This window comes from Oncorhynchus mykiss, chromosome 8 (genome assembly GCF_013265735.2).
Source record: "Oncorhynchus mykiss isolate Arlee chromosome 8, USDA_OmykA_1.1, whole genome shotgun sequence".
Classification (NCBI taxonomy): Eukaryota; Metazoa; Chordata; class Actinopteri; order Salmoniformes; family Salmonidae; genus Oncorhynchus; species Oncorhynchus mykiss.
The window spans coordinates 12,638,332-12,655,828 of record NC_048572.1 but is presented as its reverse complement, the minus strand read 5'-3'; the positions used below and the strand labels follow the sequence as shown (position 1 = coordinate 12,655,828).

Below are 17,497 nucleotides of genomic sequence, written 5' to 3'. Positions count from 1 at the left end.
ATTGGAGTCCACCCGTGGTAAATTCAATTGATTGGACATGATTTGGAAAGGCACACATCTGTCTATATAAGGTCCCATAGTTGACAGTGCATATGAGGTCGAAGGAATTCTCCGTGGAGCTCCGAGATTGTGTCGAGGCACAAATCTGGGGAAGGGTACCACAAATATTGTGCAGCATTGAAGGTCCCCAAGAACACACTGGGCTCCATCATTCTTAAATGGAAGAAGTTGGAATCACCAAGACTCTAGGAAAAGCTGACCGCCCAGCTAAACTGCGCAATCGGTGAAGGGCCTGGGTCAGGGAGGTGACCAAGAAACCGATGGTCACTTTGACAGAGCTCCAGAATTCTTCTGTCGACAGAGGAGAACCTTTCAGAAGGACAACCATCTTTGCAGCACTCCACCAATCAGTCCTTTATGGTAGACTGGCCAGACGGAAGCCACTCCTCAGTAAAAGCACTTGATATCCCGCTTGGAGTTTGCCAAAAGGCACCTAAAGGAATCTGACTATGAGAAGCAAGGTTCTCTGATCTGATTGAACTCTTTGGCCTGAACGCCAAGCGTCTCACCTAGAGGAAACCAGGCACCGCTCATCACCTGGCCAATACCATTCCTATGGTGACGCGTGGTGGCAGCAGCATGCCATGGGGCTGTTTTTCAGCGGAAGGGACTGGGAGACTAGTCGGCATCGAGGGATAGATGAATGGAGCAAAATACAGAGAGCTCCTTGATGAAAACCTGCTCCAGAGCGCAATAGGTCAACGACCCTAAGCACACAGCCAAGACAACGCAGGAGTGGCTTCGGGAATAATCTCAAAGTCCTTCAGTGGCCCAGCCAGAGCCCGGACTTGAACCCGATCGAGCATCTCTGGAGAGACCTGAAAATAGCAGTGCAGCAATGCTCCCCATCCAACCTGACAGCGCTTGAGAGGATCTGCAGAGAAGAATGCAAGAAACTCCACCAAATACACGTGCCAAGCTTGTAGTGTCATACACAAGAAGACACTAGGCTGTAATCGCTGGCAAAGGAGCTTCAACAAAGTACTGAGTAAAGGGTCTGAATGCTTATGTAAATGTGATTTTTGTGTTTAATACATTTATAAACATTTCTCAACTTGTTTTTGCTTTGTCATTATGTGGTACTGTTGGGGGGGGGGCTGTAAGGCTGTAATGTAACAATGTGGAAAAGGTGACGGGGTCTGAATACTTCCAAATGCATTGTACATATCTTCCTCAATTATCTCATACCCCTGCACATCGACTCGGTACTGGTACCCCATGTATATAGCCAAGTTATCGTTACTCATTGTGAATGTATTATTACGTGTTTTACTTTTCTACTATTTCGCTATCTTCTTTCTCTCTCCATTGTTGGCAAAGACCCGTAAGGTTGAACCTCCATTCTTGTGATCCAGTTGGTTTGTTCTTTTTGCCAACAACTCTGTGTTCATTCATTGCCACGCCCAGCATGACACTAATGCCCATACTTACTGTGCAGTATAGGACCTAGGCTAATAAACTAGCCCACATCTAATAAACTACATTTCTATCAGTACAACTTAAAGATCAATGCTATAGAGCTGCCTGGAAATGCCTGTGGTTTCTGCAGGCCAGGCCAGGCAGACGTCATACTGTGTAACGTCACAGGGCTGCCTTACTGATAAACCCCCTCTGTGGTGGGTAGAGCCAGGGGGGACTGAGGAGGGGGCTGGTGCTCCTGTCCTCTCTTCTCTCCAGGATAAGACAGTTCTTTGTTGAGGACGATTGCCAACCTTACACGCAACCCACTGCCATCATATGGATGAGCACTTGGTTTGGGGAATGAAGAGGGGGTGAATTGTGGCAGTTTTGAGGGTTAGGGTTTTTCTGGAGTAGGTGGAGAGCAGGGCCTGTTTTAAGCTGTGGTGCACCAACATGATGACATGATCCACCTCATCACGTGCTTCCTCAGCCCAGTTATCCTCTTAGTGCTGAAAGAAGTTAGTGACCAAAATGGCAGAATGGGCCAAAGCTGATCAGCAGGGTTACGTAGACTGTCTTCATACCTATGACTATATAGATTGTGTTTTTGTGTGTGCGCACAGACGCATCTCTGGCTACGTAGACTGTTTGTGTGTGTGTGTCCAGACCTATGGCTATAGAGTGTGTGTGTGACCACAGTCTGTTCCATTCTGTCCTTTAGGTGGTGAGGAAGATGATGTGGTTGATGGACCATGTGTTCAAGTACACTAACTTCGGCCTGGTGTCTCTAATCCATGGGGACTTCTTCATCAGACAGGTGAGACAGACATACTCTCAGAGACCTCTATCCATCTGGCTGGCTTTTGCTCAGCTGATAACTACCTAACTGCTCTTGTGATCAGATATTGTTTTATGTGGTCTGGCTGATCTAGCGGAAGGTTAATGCCTCAACGTCCGGCACACACATCTACAGTGTCGGCATAGGTTTGAATCTGGCCTTCTGCCCTCAAGCAACCTCTATCCATCTTTCCACACTGTCATCGTCTCAATTTTAAAAAATCAGAAAATGCCTAAAAATGTGTTTTTATATTTTCACCAATGTTTGTATTTGTCCTTTTACCTACCACACACTTTACCTACTTTATTACCTACCACACACACACACACACACACACACACACACACACACACACACACACACACACACACACTTTATTACCTACCACACACACACTTTATTACCTACCACACACATACACTTTATTACCTACCACATACACTTTACCTACTTTATTACCTACCACACACACACTTTATTACCTACCACACACACACTTTATTACCTACCACACACACACACTTTATTACCTACCACACACACACACGTTATTACCTACAACACACACACACTTTATTACCTACCACACACACACTTTATTACCTACCACACACACACACTTTATTACCTACCACACACACACACTTTATTACCTACCACACACACACACTTAATTACCTACCACACACACACACTTTATTACCTACCACACACACACACTTTATTACCTACCACACACACACACTTTATTACCTACCACACACATACACTTTATTACCTACCACACACATACACTTTATTACCTACCACACACATACACTTTATTACCTACCACACACATACACTTTATTACCTACCACACACATACACTTTATTACCTACCACACACACACTTTACCTACTTTATTACCTACCACACACATACATTTTATTACCTACCACACACACACTTTATTACCTACCACATACACACTTTACCTACTTTATTACCTACCACACACACACTTTACCTACTTTATTACCTACCACACACATACATTTTATTACCTACCACACACACACTTTATTACCTACCACATACACACTTTACCTACTTTATTACCTACCACACACATACACTTTATTACCTACCACACACATACACTTTATTACCTACCACACACACACTTTATTACCTACCACATACACACTTTACCTACTTTATTACCTACCACACACATACACTTTATTACCTACCACACACATACACTTTATTACCTACCACACACATACACTTTATTACCTACCACACACATACACTTTATTACCTACCACACTCACATACACTTTATTACCTACCACACACATACACTTTATTACCTACCACATACACACTTTATCTACTTTATTACCTACCACACACACACTTTACCTACTTTATTACCTACCACACACACACTTTACCTACAACACACACACACTTTATTACCTACCACACACACACACTTTATTACCTACCACACACACACACTTTATTACCTACCACACACACACACTTTATTACCTACCACACACATACACTTTATTACCTACCACACACATACACTTTATTACCTACCACACACACACTTTATTACCTACCACATACACACTTTACCTACTTTATTACCTACCACACACACACTTTATTACCTACCACACACATACACTTTATTACCTACCACACACATACACTTTATTACCTACCACACACATACACTTTATTACCTACCACACACACACTTTACCTACTTTATTACCTACCACACACATACACTTTATTACCTACCACACACATACACTTTATTACCTACCACATACACACTTTACCTACTTTATTACCTACCACATACACACTTTACCTACTTTATTACCTACCACACACACACTTTACCTACTTTATTACCTACCACATACACACTTTACCTACTTTATTACCTACCACACACACACTTTACCTACTTTATTACCTACCACACACACACTTTACCTACTTTATTACCTACCACACACACACTTTACCTACTTTATTACCTACCACACACACACTTTACCTACTTTATTACCTACCACACACACACTTAACCTACTTTATTATCTACCAAACACACACTCATTACCCATGCACTCCAACTGAGCAGTATATCAGCGCAGCAGGAAGGAAACTGCTTCAGCCTCCTCTTCTAACAGGGAACAGCCAGGCAGGAAACGGCTACAGCCTCCACCTCCTAACAGGGAACAGCCAGACAGGCCCAGTGGACAGTAGAGCAGTGTTACGGTACTGTACAGTAGTCTAGCCCCCTGTCCTGGAGTGACCCAGCCTGCAGTGTGGGAGCAGCTGGAAGACAAAAGAACAGAGAGCAGTGTTCTGCCTGGGGGACGAACCGACAGACGGAAAGAGAAGACAGAGAGGCAAGCAGACAGATGGACGGAGACAGACGGACAGTGGCGATGGGGGGTGGTGGATAGTTACATATCGCAATATTATTTTGGATGATGTATCGATACTTTGAGTTGTAAAAATAATCAAAGTAAATGCGCCAAAACTCTGATATTTTCAACCTTCTCTATCTTCTTTTTAAATAAAGCCAGCATTTTTTCAGCACTTATTTCCATGACTGACCAAAACTAATTATATCATGTTATCTCTTGTCTCTCTGCAGCAGATGTATAGTGAGCAATATGTTTGGCACATTAAATGGCAGTATTGAATCTCAATACATGTAGAAATGTGAGAATCGCTATATACGGCACCTAAGTATTGTGATCGTATCATGAGGTCCCTGGCACTTCCCAATCTTATCAGACTGGGAGAACAGACAGACCGACGGGGAGATGTGGACACAGACTGAGACAGACGGACAGGAGGACTGGTGCTGTAGAGAGGGAGAGAGCGCTGATTCAGTTACAGTGCCAGTTGCATGCTGGCCCAGCAGCTCCAATCTCCTCTGGCCTTCCTGTCACGTGGCTCGCATTCTTCCCTCCAAATACCTCACACACTGAACATCTGCACTGTTGGCACCACGCTCTTTACTTAGGCTGGACTGACCGGACTGGCATGCATCGCACGCACACAAGCATGAAAAGACAAATTGTACAACATACATAACACAACAGTAGACAGTGTGATGCAGAGCCATATATATCTTGTGAAAATATATGGATCTGGTATGATGTATTACTACATACTATGCTCTTTACTTGGACTGCGCCACATGGCACTCACACTAGCATGAATGCTGACACACACAAATCACCTAACACACATAACATGGCAGCCAAGGTTCTAGAATGATGTTACTGCATATTGTACCAAGTATCGGGAGCTCTACATGGACTCACTTACATTCTCTCATACAAATATGAAGGCAAATGCCGACACATGCAAACTAGAAAAGGTAATTGTCCTGAAGAAAAAATTGTGTGCTTGCTTCAGCTGTCCAAAAGTATTTTTAAGGTTGTGTATGAAGTTTTGGGGTTTAGATTATTACGGGTTGAGAAATTGAGTCGAACATGAAGGCACATGCCGACACTACAAATGCCATAACGTACATAACTTGACCAACATGTATAACTCTATTGTATAACATACCACATGTACTAATCACACAAATACAGAAACCCAATCAATACCTGCACATGAATCCAGCCTCAGTGTGTTGATGCCTGTTAAACTGCCTCTGAACCTGGCCTAACTGGCAATCAAAAAATATTTCAAAAATATTTGAAACACCCAGGGACTACCTGGACTTGTCCAATAAGATTTTAGTTTTCTGCTGTAATACGTCTTGAAATGTTTTCCCTCTCTGTACAGTCATGGCCAAAAGTTTTGAATTACATAAATATTAATTTTCACAAACTTTGCTGCCTCAGTTTGTATGATGGCAATTTGCATATACTCCAGAATGTTATGAATGATCAGCTGAATTGCAATTAATTGCAATGTCCCTCTTTGCCATGCAAATGAACTGAATCCCCAAAATCCATTTCCACTGCATTTCAGTCCTGCCACAAAAGGACCAGCTGACATGTCAGTGATTCTCTCGTTAACACAGGTGTGAGTGTTGAGGACAAGGCTGGAGATCACTCTGTCAAATCAAATGTATTTCTAAAGCCCTTCTTACATCAGCTGATGTCACAGAGTGCCGTACAGAAACCCAGCCTAAAACCCTAAACCACAAGCAATGCAGGCGTAGAAGCACAGTGGCTAGGAAAAACTCCCTAGGAAGAAACGTAGAGAGGAGCCAGGCTATGAGGGGAGGCCAGTCCTCTTCTGGCTGTGCCGGGTGGAGATTATAATGGAACATGGCCAAGATGTTCAAATGTTCATAAATGACCAGCATGGTCAAATAATAATAATCACAGTGGTTGTCGAGGGTGCAACAGGTCAGCACCTCAGGAGTAAATGTCAGTTGTCTTGTCATAGCCGATCATTCAGAGTATCTCTACCGCTCCTGCTGTCTCTAGAGAGTTGAAAACAGCAGGTCTGGGAAAGGTAACACGTCCGGTGAACAGGTCAGGGTTCCATAGCTGCAGGCAGAACAGTTGAAACTGGAGCAGCAGCACGGCCAGGTGGACTGGGGACAGCAAGGAGTCATCATGCCAGGTAGTCCCGAGGTATGGTCCTAGGGCTCAGGTCCTCTGAGAGAGAAAGAATTAGAGAGAGCGTACTTAAATTCACACAGGACACCGGATAAGACAGGAGAAATGCTCCAGATATAACATACTGACCCTAGCCCCCCGACACAAACTACTGCAGCATAAATACTGGAGGCTGAGACAGGAGGGGTCGGGAGACACTGTGGCCCCATCTGACGATACTCTCGGACAGGGCCAAACAGGCAGGATATAACCCCACCCACTTTGCCAAAGCACAGCCCCACACCACTAGAGGGATATCTTCAACCACCAATTTACCATCCTGAGACGAGGCCGAGTATAGCCCACAACCCAGACAGGAAGATCACGTCAATGACTCAACCCACTCAAGTGACACACCCCTCCTAGGGACGGCATGGAAGAGCACCAGTAAGCCAGTGACTCAGCCCCTGTAATAGGGTTAGAGGCAGAGAATCCCAGTGGAGAGAGGGGAACTGGCCAGGCAGAGACAATTCATGTGTAGGTAGGGTTGCTTCTCAGCCAAGTGAGTGGGCTCACTCACAATTTTGCATAAGAACACAGCCATGAATAAAGAATGGTACCAACACATCCTCTGAGAGCAACTTCTCCAAACCATCCAGGAACAGTTTGGTGACAAACAATGCCTTTTCCAGCATGATGGAGCACCTTGCCATAAGGCAAAAGTGATAACTAAGTGGCTGGGGGAACAAAACATCGATATTTCGGTCCATGGCCAGGAAACTCCTCAGACCTTAATCCCATTGAGAACTTGTGGTCAATCCTCAAGAGGCGGATGGACAAACAAATTCTGACAAACTCCAAGCATTGATTAAACAAGAATGGGCTGCCATTTAATGTTTTATTTGTAATAAATTAGCGGCAATTTCTAAACTTGTTTTTGCTTCATCATTATGGGGTATTGTGTGTAGATGTGGCCCAGAAGTTAATTGACAGCATGCCAGGGTGGATTGCAGAGGTCTTGAAAATGAAGGGTCAAAACTGCAAATATAGACTCTGCATCAACTTAATGTAATTGTCAATATAAGCCTTTGACACTTATGAAATGCTTGTAATTATACTTTAGTATTCCATAGTAACATCTGACAAAAATATCTAGACACTGAAGCAGCAAACTTTGTGGAAATTAATATTTGTGTCATTCTCAAAACCTTTGGCCACTACTGTACACTACCACAGTAATAAAGAATAAAACAAATTAAAGCGGAAGCTTTTTGCAAAATAATTTAGTGTGCGGACCCTTTACATTTTCTGCATATTTAAACTTTGTCCCTCGTGCAGACAGCCCTGATTAGCGCCCTCATGACACCCCTGTTTTGTGTTCCTGTTTACCCCGCAGGGTAAAGCGTACCGGGACAAGCAGCTGATCTACCTAAAGGACCACCTGGACCGGTACTACCGCAGCCGCGACAGGAAGTGGATCGTGCTCTTCCCGGAGGGCGGCTTCCTGCGCAAGCGACGGGAAACCAGCCAGGCGTTTGCCAAGAAGAACTCACTACCGCCCCTGACGCACGTGACGCTGCCGCGGCTAGGTGCCACCCAGGTGATCCTGAAGACCCTAGGACCGCAGCAGGAGAACGGCATCCTGGGGAAGGAGGCTAGCACAATGCACCCCAGCCAGTCAGGTGGGTAACCAACACACACACACACAAAGGGCAGGGAGGGGGAGCTAATGGATCACACACACCATGTACATACATAAACTCTCTTTTACTATTGTCACTTCTCTTACACACATTGGCACACACACATTGAGACACACGTTAACACAGTCAAGAAAGAAGCTCCCTACACACACACACACACGCTCTTCCGTTTCACCTTACCCTGCATCCAAATTCCTAGTCACCTGAGGTCTGAGAGGACTCTGACCCCCCCCCTTCTCTCTAATCCTGTCAGACTATCGAGAACGGGTACAGACAGAACCATCTGTTCACCTATTATAGTCATCTAGGATCAGGTCAGCCTCCAGGGCTCACCAAGCAAAGGTCTCCTGTGTTTGAAGCAGGGTTTGTGTCAATTTAAATTATTAAGCGATTATAATTTTAACATAAACAGCTTCTCATTTTCAGTTTATTGAGAATTCATTGAACATTGGTGCCTTTTTTTTCAATGATTGAATTGGAAGTTCAGTTGACCTCCTGAATTAACTGACTTCCATTCGAATCGACCCTACCCTGGTTTAAAGGGTATTTTACCTGATTCCAGATAGTCACCGATTCCTGGAAAAGATGTTGTCAGGACGCATCACCATCCGTTGAGACACGCGTTAACACAGTTAAGAAAGAAGCTCCCTACACACACACACACACACACACGCACACACACACACATGCTCTTCTTCTTGCTCTTTGACTCTCCCGGTCAGTTATCAACCATGCCTGTGGTTCCCAGAGTATAACACGCCCTAGTTCTATACTTTCCAAATGGGGGGGAGAGAAGGAGATTGTGGGTATTGAAGTAGTAATCAGACATGCGATTTTGGCATGAGACTCAACAATTTATCGTAAGCTTTTGATTCCATCCAAAAAAGTGGATTAATAAAAACATGTTTTGAGTAGGCCTAGTTTTCAAGTAAAATAACTCTTTCAAAATACCTCCCTGGGGCAAATCTTGTCACACTGTCAGTAAACTACACATCCAACTCCCAAAACTAATTTATTTCACTGGTAGCCTCTTTGATAAACATTGACAGTTATTCTTTCAAACTACCATACTGTTCCTGTAAATATTGTCACTCTTCCTATACATAGAATGTGTGGTGCAGATCTTGATCAAATGGGAGTTTTGTATTGAGCTTGCTGCCTGTTGACGGAATACTCGCATCAAATCATCACTTCTCTGTTGTAGTGCCCTCTGAGAATACTGTTTTAAATGGGGGGGCGTGGGCTGTATGGATGGGGGTGACGAAACACAGACAGTGTCACACATGAAGGAGCCAGAAATTGCAACTGAGGTTCCCTGGACCCCCAGCGACAGTTATCGGTAGAGTAATTTCTCTTTCTGGGGACCAGGCCTAAATACACTGATTGTGTGGGAGGATGTCTCCGCAATTAAGAAAATGCTCTGAAAATGACATGTTTATTTTACCCCCCCTCACCCAGGCTGCATACACCCGTACACACAGGCGTGAGCACAAACACACATACACACGCATACACAGACAGGCGCACACAAACACGAGGCTTGGGCTGTATCCAGATTGTCATACCTTCATACCGACCTTGTGCCATACTGGGATATTCGGTAATACCGGCAGTGAACACAAGGGGCTGTTTTTAAATGCCACTGATACTCTGCAATCCGAAGGTTAGCAATGCTAACAAGTACATGTAAAATCCCATAGAGAACGCTAACTAAATGGAAGAAGCTAACCACTTAGCTAGATGGCTAACTAGCTACTAAATTAGCAAATCGAATGCACAACTGCAGGGCATTTAGCACATTTTAGACAGTTAACTTAATAGTTAGATGATATCTAGCTGGAGAACATTTAGTTGTGAATTCCATACTGTAATTAGATCACCTGGTGTATTCTGTACAATAGTGAGTGACTCACAAGGCTCCGGTTTCTCTTCTTTGTGTGCTTGTAAACAAACACCACGTGTTCTCTCTTCACTAAGCACATACAAGAACACACACATACATTTAATAGTGCCAGACATGCACACAAACATATAAAGTGGGCATTGCTGTTCTGATTTCAGTTGTCCTTGATGTCCTTTGTTTGTTTGTTTTTTTGCATTGTTTGCTGTTTTCTTGTCTTTTCCTTTTTTCTCTTGGTTGTTGGTGCATTGGGGGGTTCTTGGGGGTGGGGAATGGAATTAATTTTATTTTTTATTTTTCTGGGGGAGGGGGACTGTGGGAGGGGTCTCGAATGGTTGAGGGACAGCTGTGGAGGCATCTTGGAGGGTTCCGGGATTCACAAGATTGTGATCATGAAAAAGGAAACTGTGACGTATTTCATATCACTATCATGCACACGCACCCTCACACATAAGGATGGCTCTGTTGCGGAAAGACTGATACATGTTTGATAGTGTCTTGATGCTGTATTGTTTGTCCTTCGTGTTCTAATACATGTATGTTACCCCTTCCTTGTGTTTTTTGTAATAAATAATTGTAAAAAAGCAACAAAAAAACACCATGTGACTGGGGACTGCCATAACCTTCATGATAGGTGAAATGAAGATAGCAATGTTTTTTATTGCACAAGTTGACTGCAGATATTTAAGTACAGTAGCTACAAATATTAAAATACTTAAAGGAAATAGTGTTAATGGTATTGATAAACCATCCCGTGGCTTTTTCCAAATACCCCGGAATACCACCCAAGCCTAACAAACACCATCACTGAAGCACACACACACACACACACACACAGACACACACACACACACACACACACACACACACAAGAATCCCCCGTCACACAAACAGGCATACGCACGCACATTGGAATTCCCTGGCTTAAGATCAAAACCCAAAATGCATTTCTAGTGATTGTAAAGTAGTTTTGGGGCCAGCAGTATTGAGTGCACGTGGCTAAGGGGTCTGGCCACCATGGGGGTTGCTAATGCAGCTAACTCCAGTGGCCTGCAATAAGAGACTCAGCACTTACAGTTGAGCTATCAAATACATCCAGGTCTATTGCATGGAAGTACATGCTTCTTAGGTAAAACAAAAATTCCAATAAAGAATCATGTCATTTAATAGTTGGAAAAAGTGATGATTTTTATTTATTTACCTTTATTTAACTAGGCAAGTCAGTTAAGAACAAATTCTTATTTTCAATGACGGCCTAGGAACAGTGGGTTAACTGCCTGTTCAGGGGCAGAACGACAGATTTGTACCTTGTCAGCTCGGGGATTTGAACTTGCGACCTTCCTGTTACTAGTCCAACGCTCTAAACACTAGGCTACCCTGCCACCCCAATGATGATGGAGGATGCTAAGGGCTTGATGATTAAAGCCTGATTTATACCCTATACAGTATATGCAACCAAGAACTACAATTAGCTACACAACGTGGCCATTCTGCATCGTTGCATTGTGCAGCCCCGCGCAACAACAGAGTAGATTGTGCTGATTTGTTAGTGCACCATAGTTTTAAAACTCTGCATAGTGCTAAAACAATGGCGTCGTTTCTGAATTCCGTCATCTTTATGTACCTTTGCCATTATAAACTTGACGCAAATACGCAGGATCGCCATTTTGTGTTGCGTCCGTACAATGTCAATTGGAGGGGGGGGGGGGTGTAGAATGTCCCTGAAGGAATGTCCATCAAGGGTGCAGTAGGGGGGTGGGGGAATGAGGTTAAAGAACAGTAATACAAATAATAATGTATACATATTTACAAAGGTATCAATGATAAATGTCCATTGGGGGTGGGGGCAGGATAAATGTCCATGGGGAACGGTCCCAGTTGGAGGTCTGTGCATGGCCCTGGTGCTGAATATGAACTTGTACATAAACTTACTCATAAAAACAGCAGCTCTTTGTTGTATTCATTGAGACTCTCTCTCATCATAGTTTTAACACTGAGGGTACAAAACATTAGGAACACCTGCTCTTTCCATGACCGACTGATCAGGAGAAAGCTGTAATTCCTTATTGATGTCACTTGTTAAATCCACTTCAATTGGTGTAGCTGAAGGGGAGGAGAGAGGTAAAATAATGATTGTAAACCTTGAGACAACTGAGTGTGAATGGGCAAGACAAAGATTTAAGTGCTTTTGACCGGGTATGGTAGTAGGTGCCAGGCGCACCGGTTTTATTTTGGCAAGAACTGCAACTCTCTGGGTTTTTTTTATGCTCAACATTTTCCTGTGCATATCAAGAATGGTCCACCACCCAAAGGACATCAACATGGGCCAGCATCCCTGCGCAATGCGTTCGACCTCTTGCAGAGGCCATGACCTGTTCAGAGTGCAAAACGGTGGTGCAACTCAATATTAGGAAAGTGTTCCTAATGTTTTGTACACTGTCAGTGGAGGCTCCTCAGAGGAGGAAGTGGAGGTTATCCTTTTTAGATAAAACTATACTAAATACAGTGCTTTAGGTAAGTATGCGGATCCCTTGACTTTTTCCACATTGTGTTCGGTCTTATTCATTTTGTCTAATTTTAAAATTGATTAAATTATTTTTTTCTTCATCAATCTACACACAATGACAAAGCAAAAACAGGTTTTTAGACATTTTTCCTAATTTATAAAAAATTATATTCAGACCCTTTACTCAGTACTTTATTGAAGCATCTTTGGCAGCGATTAAAGCCTCAAGTCTTGAGTATGACGCTACAAGCTTGGCACACCTGTTTTGGGGGAGTTTCTCCCATTCTTCTCTGCAGATCCTCTCAAGCTCTGTCAGGTTGGATGGGGAGCTTCTCTGCACAGCTATTTTCAGGTCTCTCCAGAGATGTTCGATCGGGTTCAAGTTCGGGGTCTGGCTGGGCCACTCGACGGCATTCAGAGACTTGTCCCGAAGTCACTCCTGCATTGTCTTGGCTGTGTGCTTAGGGTCGTTGTCCTGTTGGAAGGGGAATCTCAGGGCCCCGATCTGAGGCCCTGAGCACTCTGGCGCAGGTCTGTTTAACAGTCTGATGTCCTTGATAGAAGCTCTTTTTCAGTCTCTCGTCCCCAGCGTTGATGCACCTGTACTGACCTCACCTTCTGATGGAAGTGGGGTGAACAGGCAGTGGCTTGGGTGGTTATTGTCCTTGATTATCTGTTTTGCCTTCCTGTGACATCGGGTGCTGTAGGTGTCCTGGAGGGCAGATAGTTTGCCCCGGTGATGTGTTGTGCAGACTACACCACCTTCTGGAGAGCCCTGCGGTTGTGGGAGGTGTAGTTGCCATACAGGCGGTGATACAGCCTGACAGGATGCTCTCATTTGTGTACCTGTAAAAGTTAGTGAGGGTTTTTGGTGACAAGCCACATTTTGTTCAGCCTCCTGAGGTTGAAGAGGCGCTGTTGTGTCTTCTTCACCACACTGTGTCCATGGACCATTTCATTTTGTCGGTGATATGTACACTGAGGAACTTAAAACTTTCCACCTTATCTCCGCTGCTGTCCCGTCGATGTGGATAGGGGGGTGCTCTCTGCTGTTTCCTCAGTCCACAATCATCTATTTTTTTTTTGCTGACATTGAGTGAGAGGTTATTTTCCTGACACCACACTCCGAGGGCCCTCACCAGCTCCCTGTAGGCCATCTCGTCATTGTTGGTAATCAAGCCCACCGCTGTAGTGTCGTCTGCAAACTTGATGAATGAGTTCGAGGTGTGCATGGCCACACAGTCGTGGGTGAACAGGGAGTACAGGAAGGGCTGAGGACGCACCCTTGTGGGTCCCCAGTGTTGAGGATCAGCAGAGTGGAGATGTTTCCTCCATCTGGGGTCGACCCGTCAGGAAGTCCAGGACCCAGTTGCACAGGGCGGGTTCGAGACCCAGGGCTTAATGATGAGTTTGGAGGGTACTATGGTGTTGAATGCTGAGCTGTAGTCAATGAGAAGCATTCTTACATAGGTATTCCAGATGGGATAGGGCAGTGTGATGGAGATTGCATTGTCTGTGGACCTATTAGGGCGGTAAGCAAATTGAAGTGGGTCTAAGATGTAAGGTAGAGGTCAAATGATCCTTGACTAGTCTCTCACTTCATGATGACAGAAGTGAGTGCAGAAATGCTGCCATCAATCCCCGGTTTCTGTTTAGCGAAGGTTTTAATAGTCAGTGGGTACAACATCTCCTATACACTTCCTAATAAACTCGCTCACCGAGTCAGGGTATACGTCAATGTTATTGTCGGAGGCTACCCGGAACATATACCAGTCCAAGTGATCGAAGCAATCTTGAAGCTTGGAGTCCACGGGCACTTCCTGTTTGTTTCTCCCTGTAGCAGGGGAGCTACAAGATGGAGTCATGGTCTGTTTTGCCAAAAGGTGGGCGGGGGAGGGCCTTGCATGCATCGCGGAAGTTAGAGTAGTAATGGTCGAGCATGTTACTCGCTCGTGTACTGCAATCGATATGCTGATAGAATTTAGGTAGCCTTGTTGTCAAATTAGCTTTGTTAAAATTCCCATCCACAATAAATGCAGCCTCAGGATATATTGTTTCCAGCTTGCATAAAGTCCAGTGAAGTTCCTTAATGGCTGTCTTGGTATCCGCTTGAAGGGGGATATACACGACTGTGACGATAACCGAAGAGAGTTCCCTTTGTAGATAATACGGTCGGCATTTGATTGTGAGGAATTCTAGGTCAAGTGAACAAAAGGACTTGTTCTTGTATGTTGTTACAATTATACCATGAGTCGTTTATCATGAAACATACACCCCCGCCCTCCTCCTTACCGGAGATATGTTTATCCCTGTTGGCGCGAAGCACTGAAAATCCCATTGGCTGTTCGGAATCCGACAGTATGTCCCCAGCTAGCCATGTTTCGGCGAGACAGAGTATGTTACAATCCCTGATTTCTCTTTGGAAAGCAACTCTTGCCTTGATTTCGTTGACTTTGTTAACTAGGGACTGGACATTAGTGAGTAATATTCTCGGAAGCGGTGGGTGGTGTGCACACATCCGAAGCCTCACTGGAAGACCGCTCTCCTCCGGCGGCATTGTTTTGGGTCGGCCTCTAGAATCAGTTCAAATGCCCTGGGAGAGGTGCAGACAAAGGATCCGCTTTGGGAAAGTCGTATTCATGGTCGTTGTGCTGTTAAGTTGTCATCTCGCTGATATCCAATAGTTCTTCCCGGCTGTATATTATAACACTTAAGGTTTTCTGGGCTTACAATATAAGAAATAATATTTGTTTTAACTAAATACTGCACAGTTTCCTAAGGACTAGAAGCGAAGCTGCCATCTCTATCGGCGCCATCTCTTCAATGCTGCAGAAACGTTTTGGTACCCTTCCCCGGCTCTATGCCTCGACACAATCCTGTCTCGGAGCTCTACGGACAATTCCTTCGACCTCATGGCTTGGTTTTTGCTCTTATAAGGTTGCACAACAACCTTATATAGACAGGTGTGAGCCTTTCCAAATGATGTACAATCAATTTATTTTACCGCAGGTGTACTCAAATCAAGTTGTAAAAAACATCTCAAGGATGATCAATGGAAACAGGATGCACCTGAGCTCAATTTCGAGTTTCATAGCAAAGGAATACTTATGTAAATAAGGTTAAAACAAAAATATTTATCTAAAAACATGTTTTTGATGTGTCATTATGGGATACTGTGTGTGTTCCTGAGGAAATTGTTTTATTTAACCCATTTTAGAATAAGGCTGTAACGTAACAAAATGTGGAAAAAGTCAAGGGGTCTGAATACTTTCCAAAGCACTGTATATTCACATCACCAAATTATTGATTAATACACACTGTTTTGTAGTAAAGGTCTACAGTAGCCTCAGCAGCAACTCTTGAGGGTAAGCACTGTGGTGTAGCTGGAGGACAGCTAGCTTCTGTCTTGCTCTGGGTACATTGACTTCAATACAAAACCTAGGATGATCATAGTTTTCACCTCCTTTCATAGACTTACACACTAATTATGACAACTTCCAGAGGACGTCCTCCAACCTGGGGCGGCAGGTAGCCTAGTGGTTAAGAGCATTGGACTTGTAACCGAAAGATTGAATCCCCGAGCTGACAAGGTAAAAAATATGTCGTTCTGCCCCTGAACAGGCAGTTAACTCACTGTTCCTAGGCCGTCATTGTAAATAAGAATTTGTTCTTTTTATTTTTTATTTGACCTTTATTTAACCAGGCAAGTCAGTTAAGAACAAATTCTTATTTTCAATGACGGCCTAGGAACAGTGGGTTAACAGTGGGCCTGTTCAGGGGCAGAACGACAGATTTGTACCTTGTCAGCTCGGGGGTTTGAACTTGCAACCTTCCGGTTATTAGTCCAACGCTCTAACCACTAGGCTACCCTGCCGCTAGGCTACGCTAGGCTACCACTAGGCTACCCTGACTTGCCTAAAGCTAAACTAAAAATAAAAAATAACCTATCAGAGCTTTTTCAACTTGAGCTGACATGTTGTCCACCAAATCAAAGGATCAGAGTATGAATCTAGTGCTGAAAACATAAGCTACAGCTAGCTAGCACTGCAGTGCATAAAATGTGGTGAGTAGTTGACTCAAAAGGACAACAAATTAATTTCTTCCAAAATGGAGAAGCGAGAGAGCTAGCTATATTTGGTTGTATTTTTTGTTTTTACTTTCACTTAGCTAGCAAATGCAGCTAGCTAGTTTAGCCTACTCAAACACCTGGCTCAACCAGAGGGATGCTATGTTAGCTAGCTGGCTATGGCTTTTCCAACACTTGAACTCTTCCAAGTCAAGGTATGCTTTTGGTTTTATTCATGTTTTGCACTGTGTTTGCTTGCACGCTTATAGTGCAAACAGTCTTTGGGCTCGTGAAGTACACTATATACACCACGTGTTATTATTACGTAGTGTGTGAGAGTGTTTGGAATAGTTTGTGTAGTATGTTTGTATATGTGTGTGAGTTTGTATTAGCGACTGTATCCCTGGCTGATGAAAGGCACAGC

The 17,497-nt window shown here is 43.9% G+C and overlaps 1 protein-coding gene across 1 annotated transcript in view; it reads left to right on the top strand.

Annotated features, from left to right (window-relative positions):
• lpgat1 (lysophosphatidylglycerol acyltransferase 1) overlaps nt 1-17,497 on the top strand; it is an 81,445-nt gene that overhangs the window by 41,495 nt on the left and 22,453 nt on the right. Inside the window, exons 4-5 of the mRNA XM_036984801.1 lie at nt 2,183-2,278; nt 8,295-8,580. Coding sequence (XP_036840696.1) covers nt 2,183-2,278; nt 8,295-8,580 — 382 coding nt within the window. The remainder of the gene's footprint in view (nt 1-2,182; nt 2,279-8,294; nt 8,581-17,497) is intronic.